The sequence below is a fragment of the Mesocricetus auratus genome, unplaced genomic scaffold (genome assembly GCF_017639785.1).
Source record: "Mesocricetus auratus isolate SY011 unplaced genomic scaffold, BCM_Maur_2.0 Super-Scaffold_100029, whole genome shotgun sequence".
Taxonomy (NCBI): domain Eukaryota; kingdom Metazoa; phylum Chordata; class Mammalia; order Rodentia; family Cricetidae; genus Mesocricetus; species Mesocricetus auratus.
This window is the reverse complement of record NW_024429210.1, coordinates 19,191,300-19,217,704: the sequence shown is the minus strand read 5'-3', so window position 1 is coordinate 19,217,704 and position 26,405 is coordinate 19,191,300. Positions and strand designations below refer to the sequence as shown.

Genomic DNA, 26,405 nt, shown 5'->3' with positions numbered 1-26,405 from the left:
CCGAAATGAGGAAAAGAGCGTAGAGGAATGGAGCGCCGAGCTCGTCTGGCAGTGCGTTAGACAGCCGCGGGCGGCGCGGCGCGCAGGCACTTGCGTGGACGCCTAGGGGGCGGGCCCTCCGGCCGGGAAACCCCGTTGGCCCGCGCGGCCCTTCCTTTCCGAGCCGCCATCCGTGGTGAGTGTGTGCTGCGCGCTGCGGCTCCGGCCGGAGCCCTCCTGCATCGCTCCCACCGGTGCCTACGGTCTAATCCGTCTCTTTTCGAATGCAGGTGGATCCGCCGCCAACATGCAGATTTTCGTGAAGACCCTCACGGGGAAAACCATCACGCTCGAGGTAGAGCCCGGCGGCGTGAGAAGCGGGGCCCGCCGAGGCCCCGGGTGCCCGCTCCGGGCTTGGGAGCGCCGGCCAACTTGAAGCTCTGAGCTCAGGATGGGTGGCTTTACCAGCGCCAGGGGTCGGTTTCGGGCGCCGGAAGCTTGCGCCTGCCGCATGCCGAGCGGCCAAGTGAAGGGTGTGCAACGGGAAATGCTGCTCGCTGGGCAGGCTCGGGCGCGTGGCCTGGCGGCCGGCGCTCGCCCTCCTCGGGAGCCGAGTTAGCTTGTAGCGCGGGGAGGAGGTCGCCTTCACTGAATAGGTGCCAACCCGCCGGCTCCCGGCTCGGTTTGTGTGAGGGCCATGCGATGAGATTGGTGGCGTGGCTTCTTACTGTGACTGCATGTTAACTGTATGTCAAAACTTGTAGGTTGAACCCTCGGACACTATAGAAAATGTAAAAGCCAAGATCCAGGATAAGGAAGGCAAGTAATGTTTTGTCGCTAGGGAAATATCGGGCTTCTATTATTTAAGCAAGTGCTTGGGAACTATGGAAGCAGTTTCTCCACGTGTGAACTTATTAATTTCCTTTCCCTGTTAACTGATTCGTAGAGACTATTAATTTGTATTAAATGTTCAAACATGTCCAACATTAAGGAAAACGCTTAGTGTCTAGTAAGTCAATGACTGCTGTTAGCAATTTTATACAGAATTATCTGTAACTTGGGGCATGCACCTAGTTTGACCTAACCCATTATGTTTTTCTTGCAATTAGGAATTCCTCCTGACCAGCAGAGGCTGATCTTTGCTGGTAAGCAGCTGGAAGATGGCCGCACGTTGTCTGACTACAACATCCAAAAGGTTTGTGTGAGAAAACTTCCCAGACAGGGGAGAAAGCATTAAGTTGCCATGTGAATCCACTAACATCTACTTCCCAAGCATAGAAGGGTGGGTGCGGTGGTTGCTGCCGGCAGGCTGCAGTCAGAATCGCTGAGGCCTCTGTCACCCTTGACTAACAGGAGTCCACCCTTCACCTTGTGTTGAGACTTCGTGGTGGTGCTAAGAAGAGGAAGAAGAAGTCTTACACTACTCCCAAGAAGAATAAGCATAAGAGAAAGAAGGTTAAGTTGGCTGTGCTGAAGTACTATAAGGTGAGCTGCTTAAGGGTCGTGCCAGCAAAGCCAGTGGTGTGTTTGAAACAGGTGCTTAGAGGTTGACATAAAGAACTAGAAATTCTTAAGGTATTTTATATGTACATGTTTGGATTTGAGTAAAGGAGATTGGGAATGTCAGATTCCCTAGAGCTGAAATTTCTTTTTTATATGTTTATGTGTACAAGTATGTTTTTGCATGAGTAAGGAAGAAGGGATGTCAGATCTCTTAGAGCTGAAGTTAAAGGCAGTTGTGGGTGCTGGAAACTGAACTCAAGGTCCTCAGCAAGAACAGTATGCTCACAATAGTCTGATCTGGCACCCTTGCACAGACATTCATACAGGCAAAATGCACATAAAGATTAAAGAAACCTTGAAAACCGCATTCGCTCTTAACCACTGAGCCATCTGCTTCATGGCCTCCAAAATGCACTAGAGATTAAATGCACTAGAGATTACTGCTGTGAGATTAACAGCTTGAGCCATTTAAAACTTCAGGGTGGCGCACACCTTTAATCCCAGCACTTGGGAGGCAGACGGATCTCTGAGTATGAGGCCAGCCTGGTCTACAAGAGTTAGTTCCAGGACAGCCTCCAAAGCCACAGAGAAACCCTGGCTCGGGAAAAAAAACTTCAGGATGTGTTTTGTGAAATTGTTGTCTTAGAGTAAATTTTCATTTTTCAGGTGGATGAAAATGGCAAAATCAGTCGCCTTCGTCGAGAGTGTCCATCTGATGAATGTGGTGCTGGAGTTTTCATGGCTAGTCACTTTGACAGACATTACTGTGGCAAGTGTTGTCTGACTTACTGCTTCAACAAACCAGAGGACAAGTAGTTGTGTATGAATAAATAAAGACACAGGAACTGGTGCTTAGTGTTGAGTTTTATTCTGCATGCTTCTTGGGCTGTGTGACTAGTCCTTTTGGGATTCCTGCCTGAGAGGTACCAACTGCATGGCAAAGACTTTGCTGCATTCAGAATCTAAGCCAGTTTTCCTGACTTGCACTGTAGGCACTTGGGTTCCTTAGGGGTTGGGGAATGTCCTGTGCCTTAGAGAATTAGTCTCTGTTCATGGAATGAGAGAAGCCACCACCCTTTCATTCTTACTTTAAGGCATGACAGTATATCACAAAAAAGATGAATTCAATACTCGGGCTGGAGAGGTGGCTGAGGTTAAGAGCACTAGCTGCTCTTGGGAGTCCTGGGTTCCAATTCCCAGCAACCACATGATTCACAACCATCTGTAGTGAGGTCCAAAGTCCTCTTGTGTGATACAGGGATCCATGCAAGTACATCACTCATTCAATGTTCTAAAGCATCCTGTCCTGAGTCACAGATAGGTGCTGGCTATAGTATAAGGAAGTATACTCCCTATTGGTATGTGCATGAACTTAGGGAGTTAATGTTGTAATTTGGGCTGTTGATTTGGGACAGTCTTTGTAGCTGGCTGGTCTTTGAACTTGGGAGATCCTCTTGAGTGCTGGGATTAAAGGTGCCTGGCTCACTGGTAATTTTTATCTCCAATAAGGCAAAGATACTTGCTATATAAGAAAAAGAAGCTGGGCACATGGTAGTACATGGTTAAATTTTAAATACTTGGCGAGGCTGGGCATGAGGTTACTATCAGCTTGTGTTAAGTATCAAGACCCTGTCTTTAAATAAAGGAAACAATACATTTATCATTTTTATTGTACTTTTAAAATCCTGGATCCCAAGAAGTCTTAGCTGGAATTTCATTTTCCTCATAACAAACAACTTCATCTCCCACCTTAAATTCTACTTTTTCTTCATCTAAAATAAGACCACAATCCATTCCAGTTTTGATGACTGAAACATCATCTTTATGGTGTTTCAGTGAGGTTAATGAGCCTTAAAAGAAAAACAAGGCACTGTTAGTAAACGCAACAAATATCTACTAAATGATAATTTGGTGTAACATGGTTCTCTAACTTGATGTGGGTTTTGTATAAAACTCAAGGTGTCAGGCTTATGTGGCAAGTGCCTTTACCTGCTGAGCTATTTGCCCGTGCCTTCCCACACAACATACACATTAGGTAAGAGTAAATACCAGGGAAGTCATTTGAATGTTGAACTGATTGAGCTGAAATCTCACATTTTAAAGGTAGTCTAAAATACACTCTTAAGGAAGGGGCCTTGGGACAAAACACAGAATACAAGCACCTGGGAGGCACATCCAAATCAGAGTTTAAGGCCAGCCTGAGTTCCAGGACAGGCTACAAACAAACCCTGTCTCAAAAAAAAAACAAAAAAAACAAAAAAAATGGGTTGTAGAGACAGAAAAGGTATGTTTTTTTGTTTTGTTTTGTTTTTTAACAAAACCAAGACTAGTCCTGGGATGTCATCAGAACTAATTGGGAAGGAGACTATCAGAAATGGCATAAACTAAAGCTAGGCAACTGAAAAATACATAGGTTTGGATGCTACCACCATCAGAATTTTGTGATTAGGATTTAGAAATAGATTTTAATACTGCTTACCTTTCCAAATAACTTGTCCATTTCGGATTAATTTAAACTTCTTCTGTTTTTCTAACTGTCCCTTTTGAACTCTGCAGCCAGCCACAGGAACTTTTCTCTTCCCTTCTGTTACAGAGAAGGTAGCTAGTATGCAAGCCTCACCTTTAGGAAGAAAGCAATGAAAGAAAGTGTAGTGGCTGGAAGCAGATGATCTACACAATGTAAATTCCAGGCTAGCCAGCACTACATATTGATACTGTCTTTAAAACAAAAAACAAAATTAGTTTGGGAAATAGTATTTCTTCGATATCACCAATTTTATTTTCAGAACCAACAACAGGTGAAAAATCCCAAGGGCTGGAGAGATGCCTTAGTAGTTAAAAACTGACCGTGGCCTGCTGGTTCATGAGCATCTGTAACTCTAGTCCCAGGGGATCCAGCATTCAATTCTGGTCTCTGAAGGCACTGACCAGACATGTGCATAGACTGACATGCAGGTAAAACACCCATAAACATAAAAATCTCTGTTCCATGAAAATCCACTGTAGCTGAGTGGTGGTGGTGGTGGTGGTGGTGCACACCTTTAATCCCAATACTTGGGAGGCAGAGGCAGGCACAGGCAAATGAATCTCTTGAGATTGAGGCCAAGTCTGGTTAACAGAGAAGTTCCAGGATGGCCAGGACTACATAGAGAAACCCTGTCTCAAATAGAAAAACAACAAAACCTGCTGTTTGGCTTTCCTTTAATACATCTTTTCTTTTTTCTGGTTTATTTGAGACAGGGTTTCACTGTGCAGTCCTGGCTGTCCTGGAACTCACTCTGTAGACCTGGCTGGCCTCAGGGATCTGCCTCTGCCTCCCAAGCCACTGTTCAGCTCGATGTATTTTATTTTCTAAAGCAGATTGTTGTCATCTTTAAATCACTTTAGGGTATTGTTGTTGATATATATATAAACACTAATTTGTAACTTAAGTTCTAACAACAAAGTGACCAATTTTGAATGTTTCCTGACTAGTGGGTAACAGTAATATTTGGTGTATCCACTTACTTCTGGAAACTCTCAGTTGACTTCCAAATTGTTCTTGGTACAAAAACGCAGTATTTTTGTATACTGTGGTCGTATTTATTCTAAACTAAATCTATATAGATCCAAACTACAAAACCAGGTCTTACAAGGGAACAAACATGGTAAATGAAGTTGCTGATCTTTACATTTTAAAAATGTTAAGATCAAAGGGATGGATGAAAGAATTATTCTAAACCAAATAGGATTATAAGACAGATGACAACTACATGTAATTTTTGAGCCTTATCTAGGTGAACAATCTACTTAAAACATATTGTGGGGGCCAAGGCACAGACCTGATCCCAGGACTTGGGTGCTGAAGATGAAGATCAGAAATTCAAGGCTATCCTTGGGTACACAGCTGGACATGATACCCTGTCTAAAAACTAGACAAAATCTGATCATAGATTGGACTATTAGGATTAATATTTAGTACTTCACAATTTTAAATAAATTTAGCCTTTAATCCAGACAAAAATATGTTAGAATACTTTAAAATATTTAGTATTTAATATGCTTTCAATGTGTATTTATTTGCTAGTCTCAGGACAAAACCAAAGGTTTAGCCTGTATTACCATCACTGTTCACATGTAGACTTGAGGCAAGTTCTTGGTCCCTTTGTTTGGTTTTGTATCCTCTAGGCTTAAATTAACTGTTGTACAGATCATACAAGTCACCATGAATTCTCATCTCATTTTTTTCTAGAACATAAGCCTTGTATTGAAACAGCAAATCTGTTTCCCTAAGCTTTGCTTTTAGGTACTGTTTACAGCGTCTGAGGTGGTGTTGGAAAGTTGCAGTCAGCACTCACCTATTGGGTATTCCTCCAGCCTGTGGGGCAATCTGCTGCTTAGTTCCTCCTGCAAATCTTCAATAAGATGGTAGATGATTTTGTGAAGTTTAATCTTAACTCCCTTTTGTGCAGCTGATTGCTGGATAGCCTTGCCTGCACCCACATTAAAACCATAAATGATGCCTAGCAAGGAGAAACAAGAGGGATACACTAGCACCAGCATTACAGTACAATCATTTTCTTGTCTCTGAGGCAGAAAGTCAAACTGAGTTGTTTTACTTCCTTCTTTGTAAATTACAGTGCTATTGAGAAGCTCTGTGACTGTTCTCATGGAAACTAGGAAAATTTCAACTATTTTTATTACTGATTTTATAAATTGTATCTTGTTTACAAAGGAGTTTTCTTTATGATTGAAAACAATTTTTTAGATTTACTGTGAGTGTTCTGCTTGCATGTATAGTGTGTAAGCATGCCTGGTGCCTGAGGTGGTTAGGAGACGTCAGCTTTCCTGGCACTGGCACTGCAAGGCCACAGATGAAGTAAAATACTGAACAGACTGCTAACAGCGAGCAATTCAAACGGTAGTGAAAGACACCTGCAGTGAGTGTGGACCTGGGGACCAGGGCAATAAAAACAAACAAACAAACAAAAAGGAACAGCACTCGTCTTTTGGTCTTGCAATAGTTCCCAAGGTTGCAGTGGTCATGACAGATAGACTGTCTGTGGTTATCCATGCACTGAGAAGGAGAATGCTGGCCGATGATCAGCCAGTCACAAGACACAAGTAAAAAGGTTCAGCTAAGATAGGTTCACACAGATTAATATACAGTCGACAGAATCTTTACCATCAAATGTCTCAGCAAAGTTGACATCATTTTCACTAATGTCACCCAATCCAAAATGTACTAATTCTAGTTCACATTCATGGGAAGCATCATAGGTGTCCAGAAGGTTCAAGATGGCTTCCACAGACCCATCAACGTCACCTACAGACACAGCAAGTTTAAAATGTGTTAGCTGTAACAGGCAGGTTACAGAATCTGTTTTAAAGCCAAGACAGGATGGTTTTATCACTAAAAGCACTTTAAGTTAAGCATTATAAGACCTTACTGATAAAATACAAAGAAGCATACATTTACAATGAAATCAATACAAGCTACACTTGCTCAGAAAAAAATTTTGAACATCAAACCACTGAGATAGTATCTACTTTAAGGGTTTGCTGGGGCAGTGGACATCTGTAACCTGGGCATTTCTAAAGCTGGGCAGGAGGAAAGGTCAGCCTGGCTTCTAGGGCAAGCCCAAGTTATTTTGGCCATTCCCTCAGCCCCCTCCAATAAATAAATAAAGGAGAGGGGGTCCAAATTATGAGGATAAAAAATAGATTAAAATGGTGAATTGTAAAGTAAAACCTTCAAAAAGTTACCTTTAATAATTATAGGAAGCACATTTGAGTCCTTTTCTGCCTTTTCTTTGGGCTTTAAGGGTCTTTGTTCTTTTCTCTCAAGATACTTTATGTATGACCTCTTCTTCCAGTGCAGACTGCCATACTTCTCACGGGCTTTTCGATGGGCTTCTTGGTGCTCCTTTCTCTGTTCTTCCATCACTTTCAGGTCATCTCTGTCTTTTTCCTCTTTCTGCTCAATCTTCCTCCAGTCAACAACTTCTCGGGCCCTGGGCTTTACAGGGAAACGGTCATGACTTACTGAAACAGACACCAGTGTCTGCTAGGTTAAAAGCTCATGCTTTCTCTATTATGAACTCAATTTAATTCATATGTGAAAACACTAATTTTACAAATTTCAAAAAGTAAAAGATTAGGAATATTGCATACAATTAAAACAATTTTAAAAACCGATCTGAAAACACACAATACTATAGTTAAATACTAAAATGGTTCTCTGGTCTCTTGACAGCCCCTTACAAACTATAATTATGTTAACATTAGCACTCTATTTTTGTTTTGTTTTGTTTTTTGAGGCAGGGTTTCTCTGTGGCTTTGGAGCCTGTCCTGGAACTCACTCTGTAGACCAGGCTGGCCTTGACCTCACAGAGATCCACCTGCCTCTGCCTCCAGAGTGCTGGATTAAAGGTGTGCGCCTCCACTGCCCGGTCAACTTTAGCACTTTTATTAAATATTAAACATTATAGACCTGTACGTAAAGCCATCATTAATATCTAACATTCAAGAATTAGGCTTGCATACCTCAGATTCTACTTCAAGAATTTCATCTCCTGCAGAAGGGAGGTCTCTCCAGCCTACGATTCCCACAGGCATGCTGGGATAGGCCTCATTAAGTGTTCTTCCATTTTCATCAAACATTAGTCGAACTTTTGCCCAACTCCTTCCAGCAACTAGAATTGAGCCTTTTCTTAGGGTTCCTCTTTGGATTATAGCTGTTGTAACAGGACTAAAAAGAACATAAAAAGTAAATATTCTTAATGCTATAATCAGGATATAATTGTACTTTCTTTTTTTTTTTTAAATTTAAAAAGTTTTATTATATGTGCATTGGTGTTTTGCCACATGTGTTGGTTGGGTCCCCTGGAACTGGAGTTACAGACAGTTCTGAGCTGCCGTGTGGGTGGGTGTTGGGAATTGAACGAAGGTCCTCTAGAGAGCAACCAGTGTCTCTACCACTGAGCCATATCTCCAGCCTGTAATTGTGCTTTTGTTTTTGTTTTTGCGAGACAGGGTTTCTCTGTAGCTTTGGAGGCTATCCTGGAACTAGCTCTTGTAGACCAGGATGGTCTCGAACTCACAGAGATCTGCCTCCCGAGTGCTGGGATTAAAGGCGTGCGCCACCAACGCCCGGCTCGCCCTGTGCTTTCTTAAGTAGAGCAAAAATAGCTTTATGAAGCACATACAGACACAAACCCCTATTAGTAGAGAGGATTAATTTCCTTCTCAATTTCTCAAGCAGCTTTGGATACTACAAAGACATTTATTAGCTCAAGGATTTATCAGGGTATACTTGCCTAACGTGCAAAACCCCAGGCTTTTGTTTTTCGGTGTGGTTGTGTGGGATTTATGTGTCTAAGTGTTTCACTTGCATGTATGTGTGTGTGTGTGTATGTGTGTGTGTGTGTGTGTGTGTGTGTGTATGTGTGTGTGTGTGTGCGTATGTATGTATGTATGTATGTATGTATGTATGTATGTATGTATGTATGTACGTGCACCACATGCTCCTCTGGCGCTCTCAGAAGGCATCAGATTCCTGGAACTGGAATCATTGCTATGAGGCACCATAAAGGTGCAGAGAACTGAATCTGGGTCCTCTGCAAAGGCAGCAGGTGCTCTTAACTGAGGAGTCATTTCTCTAGGTCCTCAGTGTGGTTCTTTTCCTTCCTTCCTTCCTTCCTTCCTTCCTTCCTTCCTTCCTTCCTTCCTTCCTTCCTTCCTTCCTTCCTTCCTTTTTTTTGGTTTTTCTAGACAGGGTTTCTCTGTGTAGCCCTGGCTACACAGAGATCCACCTGCCTCTGCCTCCCGAGGGCTGGAGTTATAAAGGTGTGCACCACCATCGCCCAGCCAGTCCCAAATTTTTCAACAGATGAATGTTCAAAGAAGATGCAGTAAACACATGAAGGGCCCTGTCTCCTGCAGAGACAAGGCAATCTTGAATGTCAAGTCCTGCGTGACTGCACTAACAGAGTATTTAAGCAGGGGAAGGAACCATGGCAGATTGTTCTGATTCAATCCTATCCCATTTTCTATCTCATTTTACACATGGGTTATGAGACTGTTCATAACTGCTAATAGTGTACAAAGCAACGAGAAAATCTCTTGTGCTTATAAGCAGAACATTCAAGAAGAAAATGCCATTACAAAGACCTTCCTACATATTAGATTCTTGGGTCAAGTTAAATGATTTCACTCCAATTCATTGTCAGTCTAACTATAAATGTAAATATCTGGCCCAGTGAGGGGAAAAAGTCAAACCAATTTAACTATTTTAGTCATCTAAGTGTGACTAGGTATATGTATATATACAGTTGGTATGATTTACTGACTTCAGTTTTGTGGTCTGTGTACTAGTGCAATAAAATACATTGAAAACATTCTTTGAAAATATAGTTCAAAAACTAAAACTATGCAGTATATATTTTGTCATATAACCAAGTCACAAGAACCACCAAATAAATTTATTAGAGTCTTACCCTCTTCCTTTGTCAGTGAAAGACTCTATTACTGTTCCTTCCACTGGACCTGTAGGATCTGCTTTCAGCTCCAGCATTTCCGAGAGAGCAACTGTTGCTTCTGCCAAAGCAGTCAGATTATCTCCCTTTAACAAGAAAGATTAATACACATCAGCAGATAATATTAGTAAATGGAAGGGTAACCAGGATGAATAATCTTTTGACAGCTAGTTTTCTTTCTCTTTCTTTTATTTTTTTGGGTTTTTGGAGACAGGGTTTCTCTGTGGCTTTGGAGCCTGTCCTAGAACTCGCTACTGTAGACCAGGCTGGCCTTGAACTCACAGAGATTCACCTGCCTCTGCCTCCCAAGTGCTGGGATTAAAGGTGTGTGTCACCAACACCCGGCTACAGTTTTCTTTTTAAGAATTAAAATCATGAAATAACCAATTTTATAGAAATAGGAAAAGGAGGCAGAGAACTATCAAGAAGAACACCTGACTCCAGGATGAATATTTAAAGGAACAAGAATATAGACTTAGACAAATATATATATTTGGCTTTTCCAGACAAGGTTTCCCTTTGTAGCCCTGGCTGTTCTGGAACTTGCTCTGCAGACCAGGCTGGCCTCGAACTCAGAGATCGGCCTGCCTCTGCCGCTCAAGTGCCGGGAATAAAGGCGTGCGCCACCACCTGGCTGTAACAAGTATATTTTATTATTATTATTATTTTTTTTTTTTTGGTTTTTCGAGACAGGGTTTCTCTGTATTGTTTTGGAGGCTGTCCTGGAACTCACTCTGTAGACCAGGCTGGCCTCGAACTCACAGAAATCCGCCTGCCTCTGCCTCCCAAGTGCTGGGATTAAAGGCGTGTGCCACCAACGCCCGGCTAACAAGTATATTTTAATAGACAGCCACTAATGGTACTCACTAATACCTTTGATAAACCAGGTTTATTCAGTTCATTCTCTGTCTCCTCTACCTGTTTCTACAATTGCAGTTTATGTGCAGCAAGTACATGCCTGGGGCTAGAAGAAGCCACAGAAGGAAAGTGAGTTACTGCCAGGTGTGAGTCACCATGTGAGTACTGGGAGTAAAACCCAGATCTCCTGAAAGAGCAGTTAGGGGCTCTTAACTACTGAGTTGTCTCTCCAGCATCCGTGTTCTGTATGTCTTAAAAACAGTGTCACACCATAGCCCATGTTTGCCAGGAAGTCACTGCTCACTACGGAACCCAGGCTGGTCTCGAATTCACATCACTCCTCCTTGTGATTCAGTCTCCCAACTGCTGGGATCACAGACATGAGCCACTGTATATGGACACAACTGTGCTTTCTTCTTCTCATAAACCTTCTTAATGATGCAACTTTATGTTTCAAAATTATCCAGTGGAAGCTGTGTGTTGGTGGTGGTGCACGCCTTTAATCCCAGCACTTGGGAGGCAGAGGCAGGCGGATCTCTGTGAGTTCGAGGCTGGGCTAGACCGACAGCCTCGAAAACAATACAGAGAAACGCTGTCTCGTTAAAACAAACAAATAAACAAACAAACAAACAAATTTGCTCAGGCTGGCCTCAAACTTGCTATCCTCCTGCCTCAGCCTCCTGGTTAGCTATGATAACATGACTGGCCAACTCTTTAAATATTTTAGCCTTGGCATCTTACTTTTAGAGCACAATAAAATAGATGACATTTTAAAACCTAAGAGGAGACACAGTTTTAATATTAAGAGAAACATAATTCCTAAGCATCTTAGAGAGGCCAAATTTAGGGACAATAAAGATGAAATAAAATCTTATTAGAAAAATAACAGCATCCAGAACTATCCCTTCAGTGAATGAATGTGTGTGTGGGTGTCATTATGAGGAAATTGTGAACTATGAAATGAGTGAGCCAAGGAAATCATGACTCAGTAGCAGCCTGAAGAGAACTGGAAGATGCTGACCTAGGGTGAGTTATGAGCTCTAGGTCATAACTAGAGAGTAAATATGGCTATGATTTCCATCAAGAGAGCAAGTAAGTGGTAACTTACAATAAAATGGAGTTCAACATAAATACATTTGGAAAAAACACATTAGTGCACCGATGCAACCAATGAGCAACAACAAACCAGCCTGTATAGCACTTTGCTTCTTGTTATGGGAAAATACGTAATAAGCAAGTCAAGTTAGGCTTATTGTGGCCCGTGTGAACATGGGAAAGTCCTGACGGCAGGAACATGTTGTAACTGATGAGGGGTGTGGTTGGCACGCTGCTTCATCCTCACAACAGTTAACTGAATCTAGATGATCCATCACAAGCTACTGGCAGTTGGTGGCTTCGTGAGGGAGTGTCGGTTCTCCTCAGGGAGGTGACACTGGAGAGCTGCGCATGCTCCAGTGGGTGGCCTACAGCAGTGGACTCACTGAATTTAAAAAAAAGGTCTTCAAGTTGGGAGGGAAACGTGTGTGTGGGGTTATAGGAGGAGGTATGTGATCAAAATACATTATATACACCGGGCATTGGTGGCTTTAATTCCAGCACTTAGGAGGCAAGGGCAGGTAGATCTCTTTGAATCCGATGCCAGCCTGGTCTACAGAGTGAGTTCTAGGATAGCCAGGGTTACATAAAGAAACCCTATCTTGGAAAACAACAACAACAAAAAATTCAAAACATATACAAATTCTCAAACAATAAAGCTTCTTGAGAAGGGATCTAACTGTGTAGCCAGCCCTGCTATGTGGACCAAGCTGACCTCAAACGCCAGAGTTCTACCTGTCTCTGTCTCCCAGGTACTGGGATTAAAAGTGTATGCTCCCAACTCTCTGAGTCCAGTTCCTAATCTGCCAAATCAAGACAATGTCACCTTGCCTAGTACTCAGAGTGAGTGAGAGAGAGAGGGGGAGGGAGAGAGGGAGGGAGGGAGGGAGGGAGGGAGGGAGGGAGGGAGGGAACCACACGGTGGTTCACAACCATCTATAAGTCCAGTTCCAGGGAATCCAACATCTTCTGGCCTCCAGAGCGCTGCATTCATGTGTGCACTGCCATGCATGCACACAAAACACCCACACACAAAGTAATAAAATACAAATTAAGTATCTCAAAATGTATTTTAAGGGGCTAGGGATGTAGCTGAGTTAGTAGAACACTTACCCCTCATGCATTAAGGTTTGATGCCCAACACTGCAAAAACCCAGTATAGTGGGACACTACTGTAATTCCATCACTTGGGCTACATAGGTAGTTTGAGACTGTCTCAAGAAATTAAGAATTGGCCAGTTGAGGTGGCACACACCTTTAATCCCAGCACTTGGGAGGCAGAGACAGCAGGACTGTTACGTGTTTCAGGCCAGCCAGGTCTACTTAGTGATTTCCACGTCAGTCAGAGAGACCCTAGGTCAAATCAAACAAAGTGTTCTTGGCTAAGCGCCGCTGTGCAGGCTCTCCAGCGTCACAGCAAGCCCTCTGCTCGTGACACCCGCACTCACCGTAAGTGCAGAGACATGCACTGCCTGCACATCGCCGCCGTAATCCTCACACACCACATCGTAAGCCAGAAGCTCTTTCTTCACTTTCTCAGGATCAGCATCTGCTTTGTCGCATTTATTTATTGCAAGAACAATAGGAACTGGAAGAGAGGAAGTCAGGAAAGGTGCAAATGAAAACCCTTTAGTTCTAGACACTCATTAGAAACGCCAACCCACTCTGACGTTCTCTTCACTAAAAGAGCCACTTTAGACTCACTGTCCCTCTGTTGTCTATACAGAAGAAAAAGAAGGCCAGAGACAAGGTTCAGTGGTTTAGAACACTGGCTCTGCTAAGGTATAGTGGCACTCTCCTTTAATCTCAACACTCAGGAGGCAGAGGCAGGTGGATCTCTTTGAGTTCAAAGCCAACCTGGTCTAGAAAGTGAATTCCAGGACAGCCAGGGCTATACAGAAAAACCCTGTCTTGGAGAAAAAGGAAAAAAAAAAAAAAAAAGACAGAGTCATACTATGTATCCTTGGCTAGCGCGAACTTGCTATGTAAACCAGGCTAGTCTTTTTTTTTTTTTTTTTTTTTGGTTTTTTGAGACAGGGTTTCTCTGTATTGTTTTGGAGCCTGTCCTGAAAGTCTGTAGACCAGGCTGGCCTCGAACTCACAGAGATCCTCCTGCATCTGCCTCCCGGCCACCAATGTCCAGCTACTTTGTTTTTTTAAAGGACACAAAAGTTGGGTGAATGAAGAGTGATAAATCTGGAATGTTAGGGGAGGAAAGATGAATATGATTAAAAAACATACAAAACTCCCAAAGAAAAAATAAAAAGATTTTATAAAAGGGTAATTTATTTTATTTTATGTTTGTGCTTGCCTGCATGCTACATATGTGTACCACATGTGGGCCTTGTATCCTAAGAGGCCAGAAGAGGGCACTGAACCTCCTGGCACTGGAGTTATAGATGGCTGTGAGCTGCCATGTGGGTGCTGAGAACCAAAACCAGGTCCTCTGGAAGAGCATGCAGTGCTCTTAATCGATGAAACACCTCCCTAGTACCCAGAGTTACATCTTTGTTCGTTTCGTTTTAAAACATGGATTCTTGTGTAGCCCTGGCTGTCTTAGAAATCCCTCTGTGTATCAGGCTGTCATTGAACTCAAGAGATCCTCCTGCCTCTGCCTCCCAAGTACTAGGATTAAAGGTGTATGTTGCCATGCCCAGCTATAATCTTTGTAGGCTTGTAAAAAGAAGAAGAAAGGGCCACTTCCTTCCAACTTCTTGATTAGGCACAGCACCTCCCATACCTTGCGCCTCTTGGGCATGCTGAATAGACTCTACAGTTTGCTTCATCACCCCGTCATCTGCAGCTACAACCAGCACAACAATGTCAGTGACCTGAGCTCCTCTGGCTCTCATTGCTGAAAAGGCAGCATGTCCAGGAGTATCAAGAAAGGTTATCTTTTCTCCAGAAGGCAGAGAGACTATGGAAACAGAAATGCAAGGACACCAATTACTCAAATTACTTTTCAACATGAAGGAATATATGATAAAATCGGACATAATGTGCCTCTGTGTGTGTGTGTATCGGTACTGAAATATAAATATATATACTAGTACTCACTAATTCTTTGATTGTTTCCATTACTTTTAACCAGAAGAAAACAGAGTGAAATTTGATAAAGAAAACATAAAATACAATGAGACCATGTGGTCTTTCTTTTCATGTTCTAATTTCAAGCTAAAATTCTTTGTATTTCTAGAATATAGTTGCTCTGATAAATGCATTGAGTACCATTCTGGAGAGAGAACTCAGCAATAGTTGTAGGGTGATCACTTCCACACCAGCAAACTGCAGCTATACAATTATCTTGAGCCACAAAAAGGCAATTTAGTATACAGTGGATAGCTTCAAGTTTGAGTCCAATAATAACAGGTTTAAATCCTAGCTTTGCTAGTTATCAGCTATGTACTTTGGACATGTTACTTAGTCCCTTAGGGGCTTACAGATCATAAGAGAAATATTAATACCTACTGCATGATGTTGTAAAGATAAAAAAAAACAGAGACTATAAAATGCTTAGCACAGTAAGTGCTCAGTAAATGGTAGCTACTATTTAGTTGTTATTAAGATCACTATCCAGCCTACAGCTGATATTATATACACATAATTAAAGAGGTTATGCTCATTAAACCTAAAACAGCAAAAATGGCTTTGTTTTTACAGAAAGTCTGAGATGCTGCTAACTGCCTGCTTTATAACTGATCACCCAGTGGTTTTAATTAGCCTCCTTACTTTGAATCTGTAAACTTCCCAACATGACATGTGATTAAAGAAAACAAGTGGGGTTCCTAAGCACACTCTAATGTTATTGGTGTTCATACCGAGAAAGGCACCAATGTGCTGAGTGATGCCTCCAACTTCCATTGCTGCCACTTGAGTTTTTCGGAGCTTGTCAAGTAACGTTGTTTTCCCATGATCAACATGACCCATTATAGTAACAACCGGGAACCTTGGTGTTAACAAAGCTGGATCTGCCTGGGGCCTACAATTAACAGCAAAGAAGTTTCCTTTCTTAAATGTCAGAAGTAATTGTGAATTGGTTCACAGCTATCACCAAAAGATCCCATTAACAACAAAATACAACAATCGGGTTTGATTAGAAATAACTATCTCCCCCTTTACACAGAACAAGTTATGTCAGAATAGCCAACAATTCCCTGTTTGTTATAAAGTTGGCATCTTCATATTAATGGGTGGAGCTGAACCAAAATTTAAAATTCGGATTAGAGCCAGGCAGGGATGACACACACCTTTAATCCCAGCACTTAGGAGGTAGAGGCAGGCGCATCTCAGTGAGTTTGAGGCCAGCCTGGTCTGCAGAACTAGTTCCAGGACAGCCAGGACTGTTACACAGAGAAGCCCTGTCTCAAAAAAATCAGGAAAAAAACAAAACAAACAAACAAACCCCCCCCCCAAAAAAACCTACTCAGCAAGCTATGAAAAATAAATCACACTTACGGTTTCGTAAAAAGCTGAATATACTTTCTGATGCTTTGAATAAATGTTTACTCTATAGTCACATACCATTTTAACTTCAAAAGAAATTTCAAATTTCCCCATAAGAGGTTGAGTAAAACCACCCGGCTCAGGGTTAGTTAATACACCGGCAAGTGTTACCTTCTTACAGCGTTTTTGTTCTCTCTTACTTTCTCCTGCTTTAATTTGCTCCATCTCAGCTTCATCCCTGCCTTCTTTATTACTTCTTTGATCCAGACTTCATCTAAATGTGAGTTTGCTTCCAGTGAATCCATGTCAAAGGCAGTGTTCAATAAAGCTTCATATATATAATCTGGTTAGGATAAAACATGAATTAAAAGGTTTGAAAAGTGAGTTCTTGGGACTGGAGAGATGGCTCAGCAGTTAAGAGCACTGACTGCTCTTATCGAGGAGGACCTGAGTTAATTCCCAGCAACCACATGGTGGCTCACAACCATCTGTAACTTCAGTCCCAGGGAATTCAATGCCCTCCTCTGGCCTCTGCAGTTACCAGACACACATATGTGTAGGCAAAACACCCATGCACATTAAAAAAAAAAAAAAAAGTAAAATAATAAAAAAATCATTTAAAAATACACTGTTTCAGTCTACGATGTTTCTCTATGTATAAAAATAAAGCTATCCGTAGTGATAAGTAATTTTGTGTTTCCAGACACCCAGCATAATGTACAAGCATAACGTAAAGAATAAACATTAGAGAAAGGTATCCCCAAAAAGCAGAACAAAGGTGGTGCATGTGTCTATAATTCTGCTACTTAGGAGACTGAGGCAGGAGTTAGAGACCAGCCAATAAGGGAGAGAGAGTACAATGAACACGCATTTTAGTGGTGTGTTAGTAAACAGGGAAGCTGTCAACAAAAATTCAATAAAAGGCTGGGCGTTGGTGGCACACGCCTTTCATCCCAGCACTTGGGATGTAGAAGCTGGTGGATCTGCGAGTTCGAGGCCAGCCTGGTCTACAGAGTGAGTTCCAGGATAACTAGGACTACACAGAGTAACTCTGTCTCAAGAAAAGTCAATATAAGAAATTTACAGCACTTTCTAGTCCCCATCACAGAAATCCTTCACTCACAGTTGATTTCAAGCCACCAGCATGTGCAATGGATGCAGATGGGACGAGATGTGTGATTGACACCACTGGGCTGTATTTCCACTAGACAGATATGACAGGTATTAATAACTCAAAGGTAGTAAAAAAAATAAACAGTTAAAGGAAATTACTGGGTACTGAACCCAGGCTGCATACATGCATGGACATGTATATACAACAAATAAATAAGTACAATAAAATAGTTTTAAAAGTTTTCATGAAGCGTTGGTGGCGCATGCCTTTAATCCCGGCACTTGGGAGGCAGAGGCAGCCGAACCTCTGTGAGTTCGAGGCCAGCCTGGTCTCCAAGGGAGTTCCAGGACAGCCTCCAAAACAATAGAGAAACCCTGTCTTGAAAAACAAAAACAGAACAAAACAAAAAAAAAGTTTTCATGAATGTTTACTATCTTTGTTTATGATTTATTCATTGAGAGACCATATCTTATGGAGTTGAGGTAGGTGTTGAATCCCTGATCCTCCTGGCTCAACTTCCTGACTGCTGGGATAGCATGCACATGCCAGCATACCTGACCTGTGATTTAACTTTTTAAAATCAGGTGTCCTGCCGGGCAGTGGTGGCGCACGCCTTTAATCTCAGCACTCAGGAGGCAGAGGCAGGCGGATCTCTGTGAGTTCGAGGCCAGGCTGGACTGACAGCCTCCACTACAGAGAAACCCTGTCTCGTAAAACCAAAAAAACACCAAAACCAAAACCAAAAAAACAGGTGTCCTAGCATGTGTAGAACCCTGAATTCAACCTCAACCTTTAACACTAGGAAAAAGGAAGGAAGGAAGAAAGGAAGGAGGGAGGGAGGGAGGGAAGAAGAGAGAGAGAAGTATAAAAGTGTCATGTAAAAATGTATAATTTTTTTGTCCCCACCCCAAAAATGTATAATTTTTTTAAAAAAGAAAAGCTATATTTATTCCCACAAACCCCTACTGGTCTTAAACAATTTGTCAAACTAGTGAGAAAAAGAAATCAGAAAGTTACAGTTGAAGAATGAGAAATTAGGAACAGGAAAAATGGCTCAGCAGCTAAGAGCACTGGTTACTTTTCCAGGGACCTGGGTTTGATTACACCGGCATCCACATGGCATCTTATAATAACCATGTATAACTCCACTTCTAGGGGACAATGTGTCCTCTTCAGACTTCCTTGAGCACAAAGACATGTAGGCAGGCAAAACATACATAAAATAGTAAGTCTTAAGAAAAACAACTTAGCACCCTGGTGCAAATAAAAGAGGGGAGGGTCTGGGTTTACACTAACAGTCCAGAAATTTTAGGGCCTCTCTAAATAGCTTTGGCTGTCCTGGAATTCACCATACAGACCAGGCTGGACTCAAACTCACAGAGATCCACCTGCCTCTGCCTCCTAAGTGCTGGGATTAAAGGCGTGCACCACCACACGCAGCTGTGAATTTTAATTCTTATTTATTTTAATTGAATTTCATGTGTGTTGGTGTTTTGCCTCCATGCATGTCTGTGCACTCCCTGCATGCCTGATGCCCATGGAGACCACAAGGGGGCATCATATTCCTTGGAACTGGAGTTACAACAGTTGTAAGCTGCCATGTGAGTGCTGAGAACCAAACCTGGGTCTTTTTCATTTTTTGACTTTTTCAAGACAGGGTTTCTCTGTATAGTCTTGGCTGTCCTGGAACTTCCTTTGTAGACCAGGCTGGACTCAAACTCACAGAGATCCATCTGCTTCTGCCTCCCTAGTGCTGGAATTAAAGGCGTGCGCTACCATGCCAAACTTGGGTCTTCTACAAGAGCAGCCACTGCTCCTTTTTATTTTTTGGATGGTGGGGCTTACTGTGTGAGACCTAGCTGGCCTGGAGCTCTTTATGTAGACCAGGTTGGTTTGAATTCACAGCCTTGCAAGTGCTTGGATTAAAGGTGTGTGCCATTAGGTATGGTGTGTAGCCAATTCTCTTAACCTCTCCTGATATCTCTCCAGCCACATAGAAAATCTTTTTCATATTCACTAAAAAAGCTTAGAGAGCTACATTTGAGAGTGAATCAAGAAAGATTAGGGCTTGCAATCTAAAATGAAAAGAATCAGCATAACTTAACCTTTGAAACACTAGTCCAGCTCACCTAGGATGCCTTAACTTCACTGCAAGTGAAACCCAAAGCTTAGCCCAGTGGTGGTGGCACACACCTTTAATCCCAGCACTCAAGAGGCAGAGGCAGGTGAGACTAGACTGATTTACAGAGTGAGTTCCAGGGAAGCCAGGGCTGTTAAATAGAGAGACCTTGTCTTGGAAAAAGGGCCCCAGGATTTTTTCTTGTGAACGTATGAGGCTCACCTATGTCTTTTGCCATTGCTCTGGCTAGTTCTTCGACAGTCATTCCAACCCATACTTCCACATCCCTTTTAGGGTTTATTGGAGACGACTGAGATCTCAATGGTCTTTTTTCCTATTAAAAAGATAGAACATATAAGTGTGAAGGAAGAAAAAATAAATCTGTCTTCGCCCCAGAGACAGGGTTTCTCTGTGTAGCCCTTGTTCTCCTGGTCTTGAATTCAGAGATCCACCTGCCTCTGCCTCCCAAATGTTGGAATTAAAGGCATGCGCCACCATGCCTGGCTGAAGGAAGAAAAATCTAAGGGACAATTTAGATTTATTTTGTTAAATGTACCACAATTACAGATATTCCTACCAGCAAACACTTTTGTAAATACTAAATTACTTAACTAAAAACAGAACTTCCTGTTACCACAAAGATATGTGTAGAATATAGCTTTATGCAATATTCTATAAATGACAAAATAGTCAAAAATATTTCTATACACAGTTCTGCACACTTTGATTTCAGATCAAATAATGTAGATAATATGAATTGGTAACAACCTTGTTTGTTACAAGAAGCCTCTGCTGACATAATGCAGCACCAACAAGCGCATCGGTCGGCCAGGGCCGGACGCATAGCTGCTCTGCCCGTAGTGGGTGAGCTGGTGAAAGCCCACGCTTCCACCATGCTAACAGTCTTCTCTGACTTAAGCTGTGCAACTGCCTGCAAATAGTGTGAAATCGAAGCAGGTTTTCCAATTTCAGTAGCTTCTGATTCATGCTTCTCCTAGAAAAAAAATTTTAAATAAAATTTTGGTTAATATTTAAATCAACTTAGCAGATACGAATTGAATATTTACTATATGAAGATCATGTGTCACAAATGGATCTAGGTTTCTGCCTTGAAAGAACTCATGGTCTAGTCAGAGAGAACATTTATACTAAGTCCTCTCCAGACAACAGCTGTTATTATTGCTCTTGTTATTATTATGGTAAGATCGATAGGCTACAACAAACACTTTATGGGGGCAACCCATCTGCAAAGTGCTTGCCATAACACTGCTCAACTGAGTATGGCATAACATATTCCCAGCCCTCAAGTGGCAGTGGGAGTTCAAGGTCATCCTTAGCTACAGTTTGTGGCCTACTTTGTTACATATGACATTGTCTAAAATCCCAGCACATGGGAGACAAAGGCAGGCAGATCTCTGTGAGTTCGAGGCCAGCCTGGTCTACAGAGCAAGTCCCAGGACAGCCTCCAAAGCTACAGAGAAACCCTGTCTCAGGGGAAAAAAAATATGTATATAGTGTTCTACTTGCATGTCTGTCTGCATGCCAGAAGAGGGCATCAGATCTCAAATTGAACTCAGGACCTCAGGAACAGCAGCCAGTACTCTTAACCTCTGAGGCACCGCTCCAGCTCCAAGCATTATTCTTTAATGTTACAAAAAAAATTAACTATAGAGTATTGAACTGAATTTATCTTAATCATATAGAGCAGCAGTTCTCAACCAGTGGGTTGTGACCCTTTGGGGATCACAAATCAGATACCCTGCATATTTATATAGATTCATATCTAGCAAAATTAGTTATGAAGTAATAAAGTAATTTTATGTTTGGGAACACTACACCATGAGGAACTGTATTAAAAGATCACAGCATTAGGAAAGTTGAGAACCACTGCTATAGAGCTATCTTGAACAAAATTCTCAACTTTTATAACAAACTTATAGTTTATATTATAGAGAATTTATGTATCAATTATTTGCTAGTGTTCTGAAATAGTAACAGTATAAGACGTGATCAAAGAAACAGAACTAAGACATTAAACTAAAATGTCAATGGAACATGTCAATTCCTCTTCCTCACATGTATTTTGTGGCACTGACAGAGTAAATGCATGAATTAAGTTTGAGAAATGTTCACTGTATTGTTAGGCTGTCTGGAATTACGATCCCCTGGCTTCCATCTCCATGTGCTATGATTAGACATGTGCCTCCATGCCTTCCCATGAATGTTTTTACTTTCTTTCTCTTTTCCTTCCCTTCCCTTTCCTCCCGTCTTCTCCCCTCCCCTTCCTTCCTTTTCTTTCTGTTTTGAGACAGGGTTGCACTGTGTAGCTCTGGCAGTCCTAGGACTTGCTGCATAGACCAGGAAGGCCTTGAACTCAGAGATTCACATGCCTCTGTCTCCTGAGTACTGGGATTAAAGGTGTGCACAAGAATCACCTTGCAGCCGGGCGTTGGTGGCGCACGCCTTTAATCCCAGCACTCGGGAGGCAGAGGCAGGCGGATCTCTGTGAGTTCGAGGCCAGCCTGGTCTACAAGAGCTAGTTCCAGGACAGCCTCCAAAGCTACAGAGAAACCCTGTCTCGAAAAACCAAAAAAAAAAAAAAAAAAAAAAAAAAAAGAATCACCTTGCTTCTTTCTGTAACTCACTCTGTAGACCAGCCTGGACTTGAACTCACAGAGATCCACCTGCCTCTCCCTCCCGAGTGCTGGAATCAAAGGCGTGTGCCACCATCTCCAGGCAGTTTCTTTGTTTCCTAAAGGAAAGAAATGATAGCCAAGTGTGGTGTAGGTGACTGTAATCCCACCAGCTGGGAAACAGAGGCAGTAAGCCAGAAGTACAAGGCCAGCTTTTGCTATATAGTGAACCTGGGGTCAACCTGAGCTTCAGGAGATCTTGTTTCAAAAAATAATAAACAAAAAATAAACCCCACTGTGGGTGAGATGGCTCAGCATGTAAAAACACTCCACAAGCTTGACAACCTGGGTTTGATCCTCAGAATCCATGCTAACACGGAGGGAAGGTTCCACTCCCCAAAACTGTCCTCTGACCTCTACATGTGGCCCATGACATGCACATGACATTCGTGTAATACACATGACACATATCACACACATACAGAAGAAAATACAAGTAAAAAGAAACGAGAGCTGACAATGACACCGCAGTAAAGAAAATACCCGGTGAGGTGACACCTGCTCTGGCATGCAAGTCCCTCCTGTCCTATGGCCTCATGTCCCCATCTCCATAAAAAGAAGAAGGGCTTATCTCTCTGCCCTTTCTATAACAAGGTCACAAAAGGAAAATAAGATGATGCATTTGTGCTTTTCACTGATAACTAGAATAATGCTTTGGAAGATCACCACTACCAGTTAAAAACATCCACAAGTCACTATCTTACTCATTTGAAGGTAATTCTGAGGCTTTGTGTGTGTTTAATGTAGTTATCGTTTTTACTTTAAAGTAAAGGCTCATTCAATTAAGGATCAAAACTGACTTCATTAAAAAAAAAAAAAAAAAGGAATTAAGACTTTGAAATCCAAACCAGGCCTGCTAGCACAGGCAACAGCAACAACAGCCAAAGGCTGAAGCATGAGGATGACAGGTTCAAAGCCAGCCTCCAGGCTTGGCTACAAGGGGAGCTCAAGGCCAGCCCAGGGATATTACGCAAACCATCACGAAGACGAAGAAAAGAGGGAGATGGAGTGTCGGGGCAGAGAGGTGCATGGGACCTCAGGTTCAGTCTGAAGCTCTGGGGGGAAAAAGAGGTGAAAGCCATGGCTTTGATATAGACCACTGCTGCTCTTGAGACAACTGAGTTCAGTTCCAAACACCCCTTTGGGATACTCACAACTCCATTATTCTAGCTCCAGGGGATCTCATTCCTTTTTTTTTCCCTATGGGTGGGCAGGCATAACACACACACTAGTTTTTTTTTTATTCTTTGAAGTATTTACATCTTCATATTCAATAAGCAAGCACTTACATGACTGTCGAACACATGAAAAATCATGATCTACAAAGAAAAAGAAAGTGCTCAGAGCACTGGATTTCTTAAAACATGGGGGGGGGGGTTATTTATTTATTTTTTCGAGACAGGGTCTCACTGTGTAGCTCTGGCTGTCCTGGAACTCACTATTTAGAAAAGACTGGTCTGGAACTAACAGAAACCCGCCTGCCTCTGCCTTCTGAGTGTTGTCACTTAAAGGACTACAGGTGTGTGCCCCTACGCCTGGCTACCTTACATCGTTTTTTAAAAAGATTTATTTATTTATTTATTATATATACAGTGTTCTGCCTACACGTGTCCCTGCAAGTCAGAAGGCAGCACCAGATCTCATTACAGATGTCTGTGAGCCATCACGTGGTTGCTGGGAATTGAACTCATGACCTCTGGAAGAGCAGCCAGTGCTCCTAACCTCTGAGCCATCTCTCCAGCCCCCTTAAATCATTTTTGAATGAGTTGTGAAACCAGATTTGACAAAGGGCATACACGGATTTATGGAATGGTAAAGACTCTACGAAACAAACCAACAAAGAGAAATGCAATCGAGGAATCAGACACATTGAGAAAAACCCAAATCTCAAACCTGGAAGGAATCTTGGTTGCTTTTGTTATTTTGTTTGTTTGCTTTTTCGAGGCAGGGTTTCTCTGTATTGTTTTGGAAGCTGTCCTGGAACTCACTCTGTAGATCAGGCTGGTCTCGAACTCACAGAGATCCTCCTGCCTCTGCCTCCCGAGTGCTGGGATTAAAGGCACACGCCACCACCGCCCGGCTTGAATCTTGGTTGTTAAATATTCCAAAGCCTCTCACTTTACAGAGGGCACTGGAAGCCAGAGGAATCATTCCCTACTGCCACAAGGTTAGTGGCAACGCGGACTGGAACTCAGGCCCGACGATCCCATAGCAAGGAGTGGGCACGCTGCACACGCGTGGCTGCCTTAACGGAAAGGTCGCAACCGACCAACCACAAGTTTCAGAAGGGAAAAAAGAAGCAGTGAAAACCAAACCCCGCCGCCGCCACCACGCGAGTCGCTGGGGAGCGCTCGCGGGCTTTCATGAAGCCGCGACTCGGGACACCGGCACTCGCGACCACCCGAGCTCCGGGGCCCCACTCACGCAGTTCTCAGGCGAGACCACTTTCCGGACCCAGGAGCACGGTGGGTCAGTCGGTCCGTCCATTCCGCAAGGTCCCCGCCGAGCTTCCGGTGCCGCCGGAAGTGGCCTTCCCACGGCTCTGTGGTTGGCTGAGGCGCTTGGCTTGTCCCTTCCCTCCCTGGCAGGACGCGTCCTTCACACACGCGAGTGTCCGCCGGGGAGGAGCCCGCGAAGGTGGCTGTAGAGAGCACTAACGAGGGTGGATGCGCGCCCTCGCGGTGCCGTGGGGAGTGCAGCGAGGGCTCGGCTCGCAGCCCGTTCTCGGCGTGTACACGAGTGTCTGTCAACTCTCGGTGCCTGCACCTCGTCAGCGCTGTGTCTGCCTCACGGCATCGCGAGGTTTCGGGGCTGCTTTAGAGCACCTTGTTCCTGGGAACGTTTGGTTTCCATTTTCGTCGTTTTCCTCCACGTTGGAGTCTTTCTGGTCCGTCCTCCTGACCACAGCCGTCACCACCTCTTGCGGGTTTACATCTAGCACTGCCACAGATTAATGGAATGGTATAGAAACGTTCCTCCCCCAAAGTACGCTCTGCATTTGTCTCCCATTGTAAACCCTAACTCGGGTCTCTTAACTCACTCCTTTTCCTTTAAAAAATGTAGTTATTTTTGTATGTATAAGAGATGGAGGACAGTTTTTGGGAGTCAGCTCTCCTTCCACAGTGTCGCAGGGATCGAACTGAAGAACTCAGGTTTGGCAGTTAGCTTCTTTACCCAGTTAGTAATCTCGCCACCCCTTCCTTTTCTTATCACAAAGGTTCACAATCAATATCCCTGACTGTAGAGACTCCTGGAAATCTTTTTTTCTGAACCTTCACTAATCCCACACTTGTAAATTACTTAAGCTCATTCCAATTCTTGCCATTTTACCTACTATTCAGAAACATCTCATTCAGAGAAGCTCATTTTCTGCAAACAATCCTTTGCTTTCACTTGCTAGGCAAGCCATTGAAAAAGCAGCAGAGACGATGCTGATGTAGCTTGCACCTGGACACACCCTTCACCTCTTTAGCCTCAACCACACCTCCTGTTCGCAGTTCTTTAAGCTGAATGACCATAGTCATTCCAGCAAACCTCCAACCTGGGTTGTCTTTCAAGGACACTCTATGTACTTTGTTTTCAGGGTTTGCTTCTCGGGCCTCTTTGAAACTCCTTAACTCTGCTTTAAACCTTTTCGGCCATTCTATAACCTACACATAGGCACATACAGGTGTATTTACTGGGCACTGTGTAACATGTGATATGAGAATTAATGTTAGTACTTAAGACTGTAATAAAATGGAGGAGGGAAGATGGTTTACTGGTTAAGAGCACTGGCTGCTCTTCCAGGGGACCTGGATTCTATTTCCAGTGTCCACATAACAGTTGACAACCTTCTGTAACTCCAGTTCCACGGGGATCTCATGCCCTCTTATGATCTCTGCGTGCATGTGGTATATATACATTCAGACACATACACATATAGGGAAAAATTTAAAAAAATAAAGATTGTGTTGCTGGCTCATTTAAATGAATTTCATTAAAAAAAAAAAGAAAGATTGGAAGAAAAAGACCATGGGCTGGCACCTCTTGCCAAGCCTGATAATCCGAGTTTGATAATTGGAACCCATCACTGGAAGGACAGA

At 42.8% G+C, this 26,405-nt stretch overlaps 2 protein-coding genes across 10 annotated transcripts; one reads left to right on the top strand and one right to left on the bottom strand.

Annotated features, from left to right (window-relative positions):
* The first annotated feature begins 100 nt into the window (after nt 1-100).
* On the top strand, nt 101-2,332 carry Rps27a (ribosomal protein S27a). Its single transcript, XM_005070347.4, has 6 exons — nt 101-175; nt 270-334; nt 744-798; nt 1,089-1,174; nt 1,333-1,464; nt 2,149-2,332. The coding sequence occupies exons 2-6, from the start codon at nt 287-289 to the stop codon at nt 2,296-2,298; spliced, it is 471 nt and encodes a 156-aa protein (XP_005070404.1). The 5' UTR covers nt 101-175; nt 270-286; the 3' UTR covers nt 2,299-2,332.
* Nucleotides 2,333-3,134: 802 nt separating this feature from the next.
* Mtif2 (mitochondrial translational initiation factor 2) lies at nt 3,135-24,988 on the bottom strand. 9 transcript variants are annotated; one of them, XM_040733149.1, is made up of 15 exons: nt 24,745-24,988; nt 20,396-20,621; nt 19,850-19,961; nt 17,518-17,598; nt 16,566-16,737; nt 15,770-15,930; nt 14,692-14,868; nt 13,400-13,539; nt 9,960-10,084; nt 8,008-8,212; nt 7,228-7,480; nt 6,647-6,787; nt 5,820-5,984; nt 3,962-4,102; nt 3,135-3,332 (listed from the first exon to the last, which is right to left on the bottom strand). In XM_040733149.1, the coding sequence occupies exons 2-15, from the start codon at nt 20,612-20,614 to the stop codon at nt 3,160-3,162; spliced, it is 2,265 nt and encodes a 754-aa protein (XP_040589083.1). In that variant the 5' UTR covers nt 20,615-20,621; nt 24,745-24,988; the 3' UTR covers nt 3,135-3,159. The 9 variants fall into 9 exon arrangements, with proteins under 9 accessions (XP_040589083.1, XP_040589079.1, XP_040589078.1 ...); XM_040733145.1 differs by lacking the exon at nt 24,745-24,988 and adding an exon at nt 24,214-24,238; XM_040733144.1 differs by lacking the exon at nt 24,745-24,988 and adding an exon at nt 22,251-22,312.
* Between the last annotated feature and the right edge of the window lie 1,417 nt (nt 24,989-26,405).

Excerpts from the sequence above, each read along its gene's own strand:
- Rps27a (XM_005070347.4), top strand. The coding sequence starts at position 287 with ATGCAGATTTTCGTGAAGACCCTCACGGGGAAAACCATCACGCTCGAG. Across the intron at positions 335-743 it reads GGAAAACCATCACGCTCGAG|GTTGAACCCTCGGACACTAT; the intron begins GTAGAGCCCGGC and ends CAAAACTTGTAG. Across the intron at positions 1,465-2,148 it reads CTGTGCTGAAGTACTATAAG|GTGGATGAAAATGGCAAAAT; the intron begins GTGAGCTGCTTA and ends TTCATTTTTCAG.
- Mtif2 (XM_040733149.1), bottom strand. The coding sequence starts at position 20,614 with ATGAATCAGAAGCTACTGAAATTGGAAAACCTGCTTCGATTTCACACT. Across the intron at positions 8,213-9,959 it reads TTCACTGACAAAGGAAGAGG|TCCTGTTACAACAGCTATAA; the intron begins GTAAGACTCTAA and ends TGTTCTTTTTAG. Across the intron at positions 4,103-5,819 it reads GCTGGAGGAATACCCAATAG|GTGAGGCTTGCATACTAGCT; the intron begins GTGAGTGCTGAC and ends TTCTTCCTAAAG.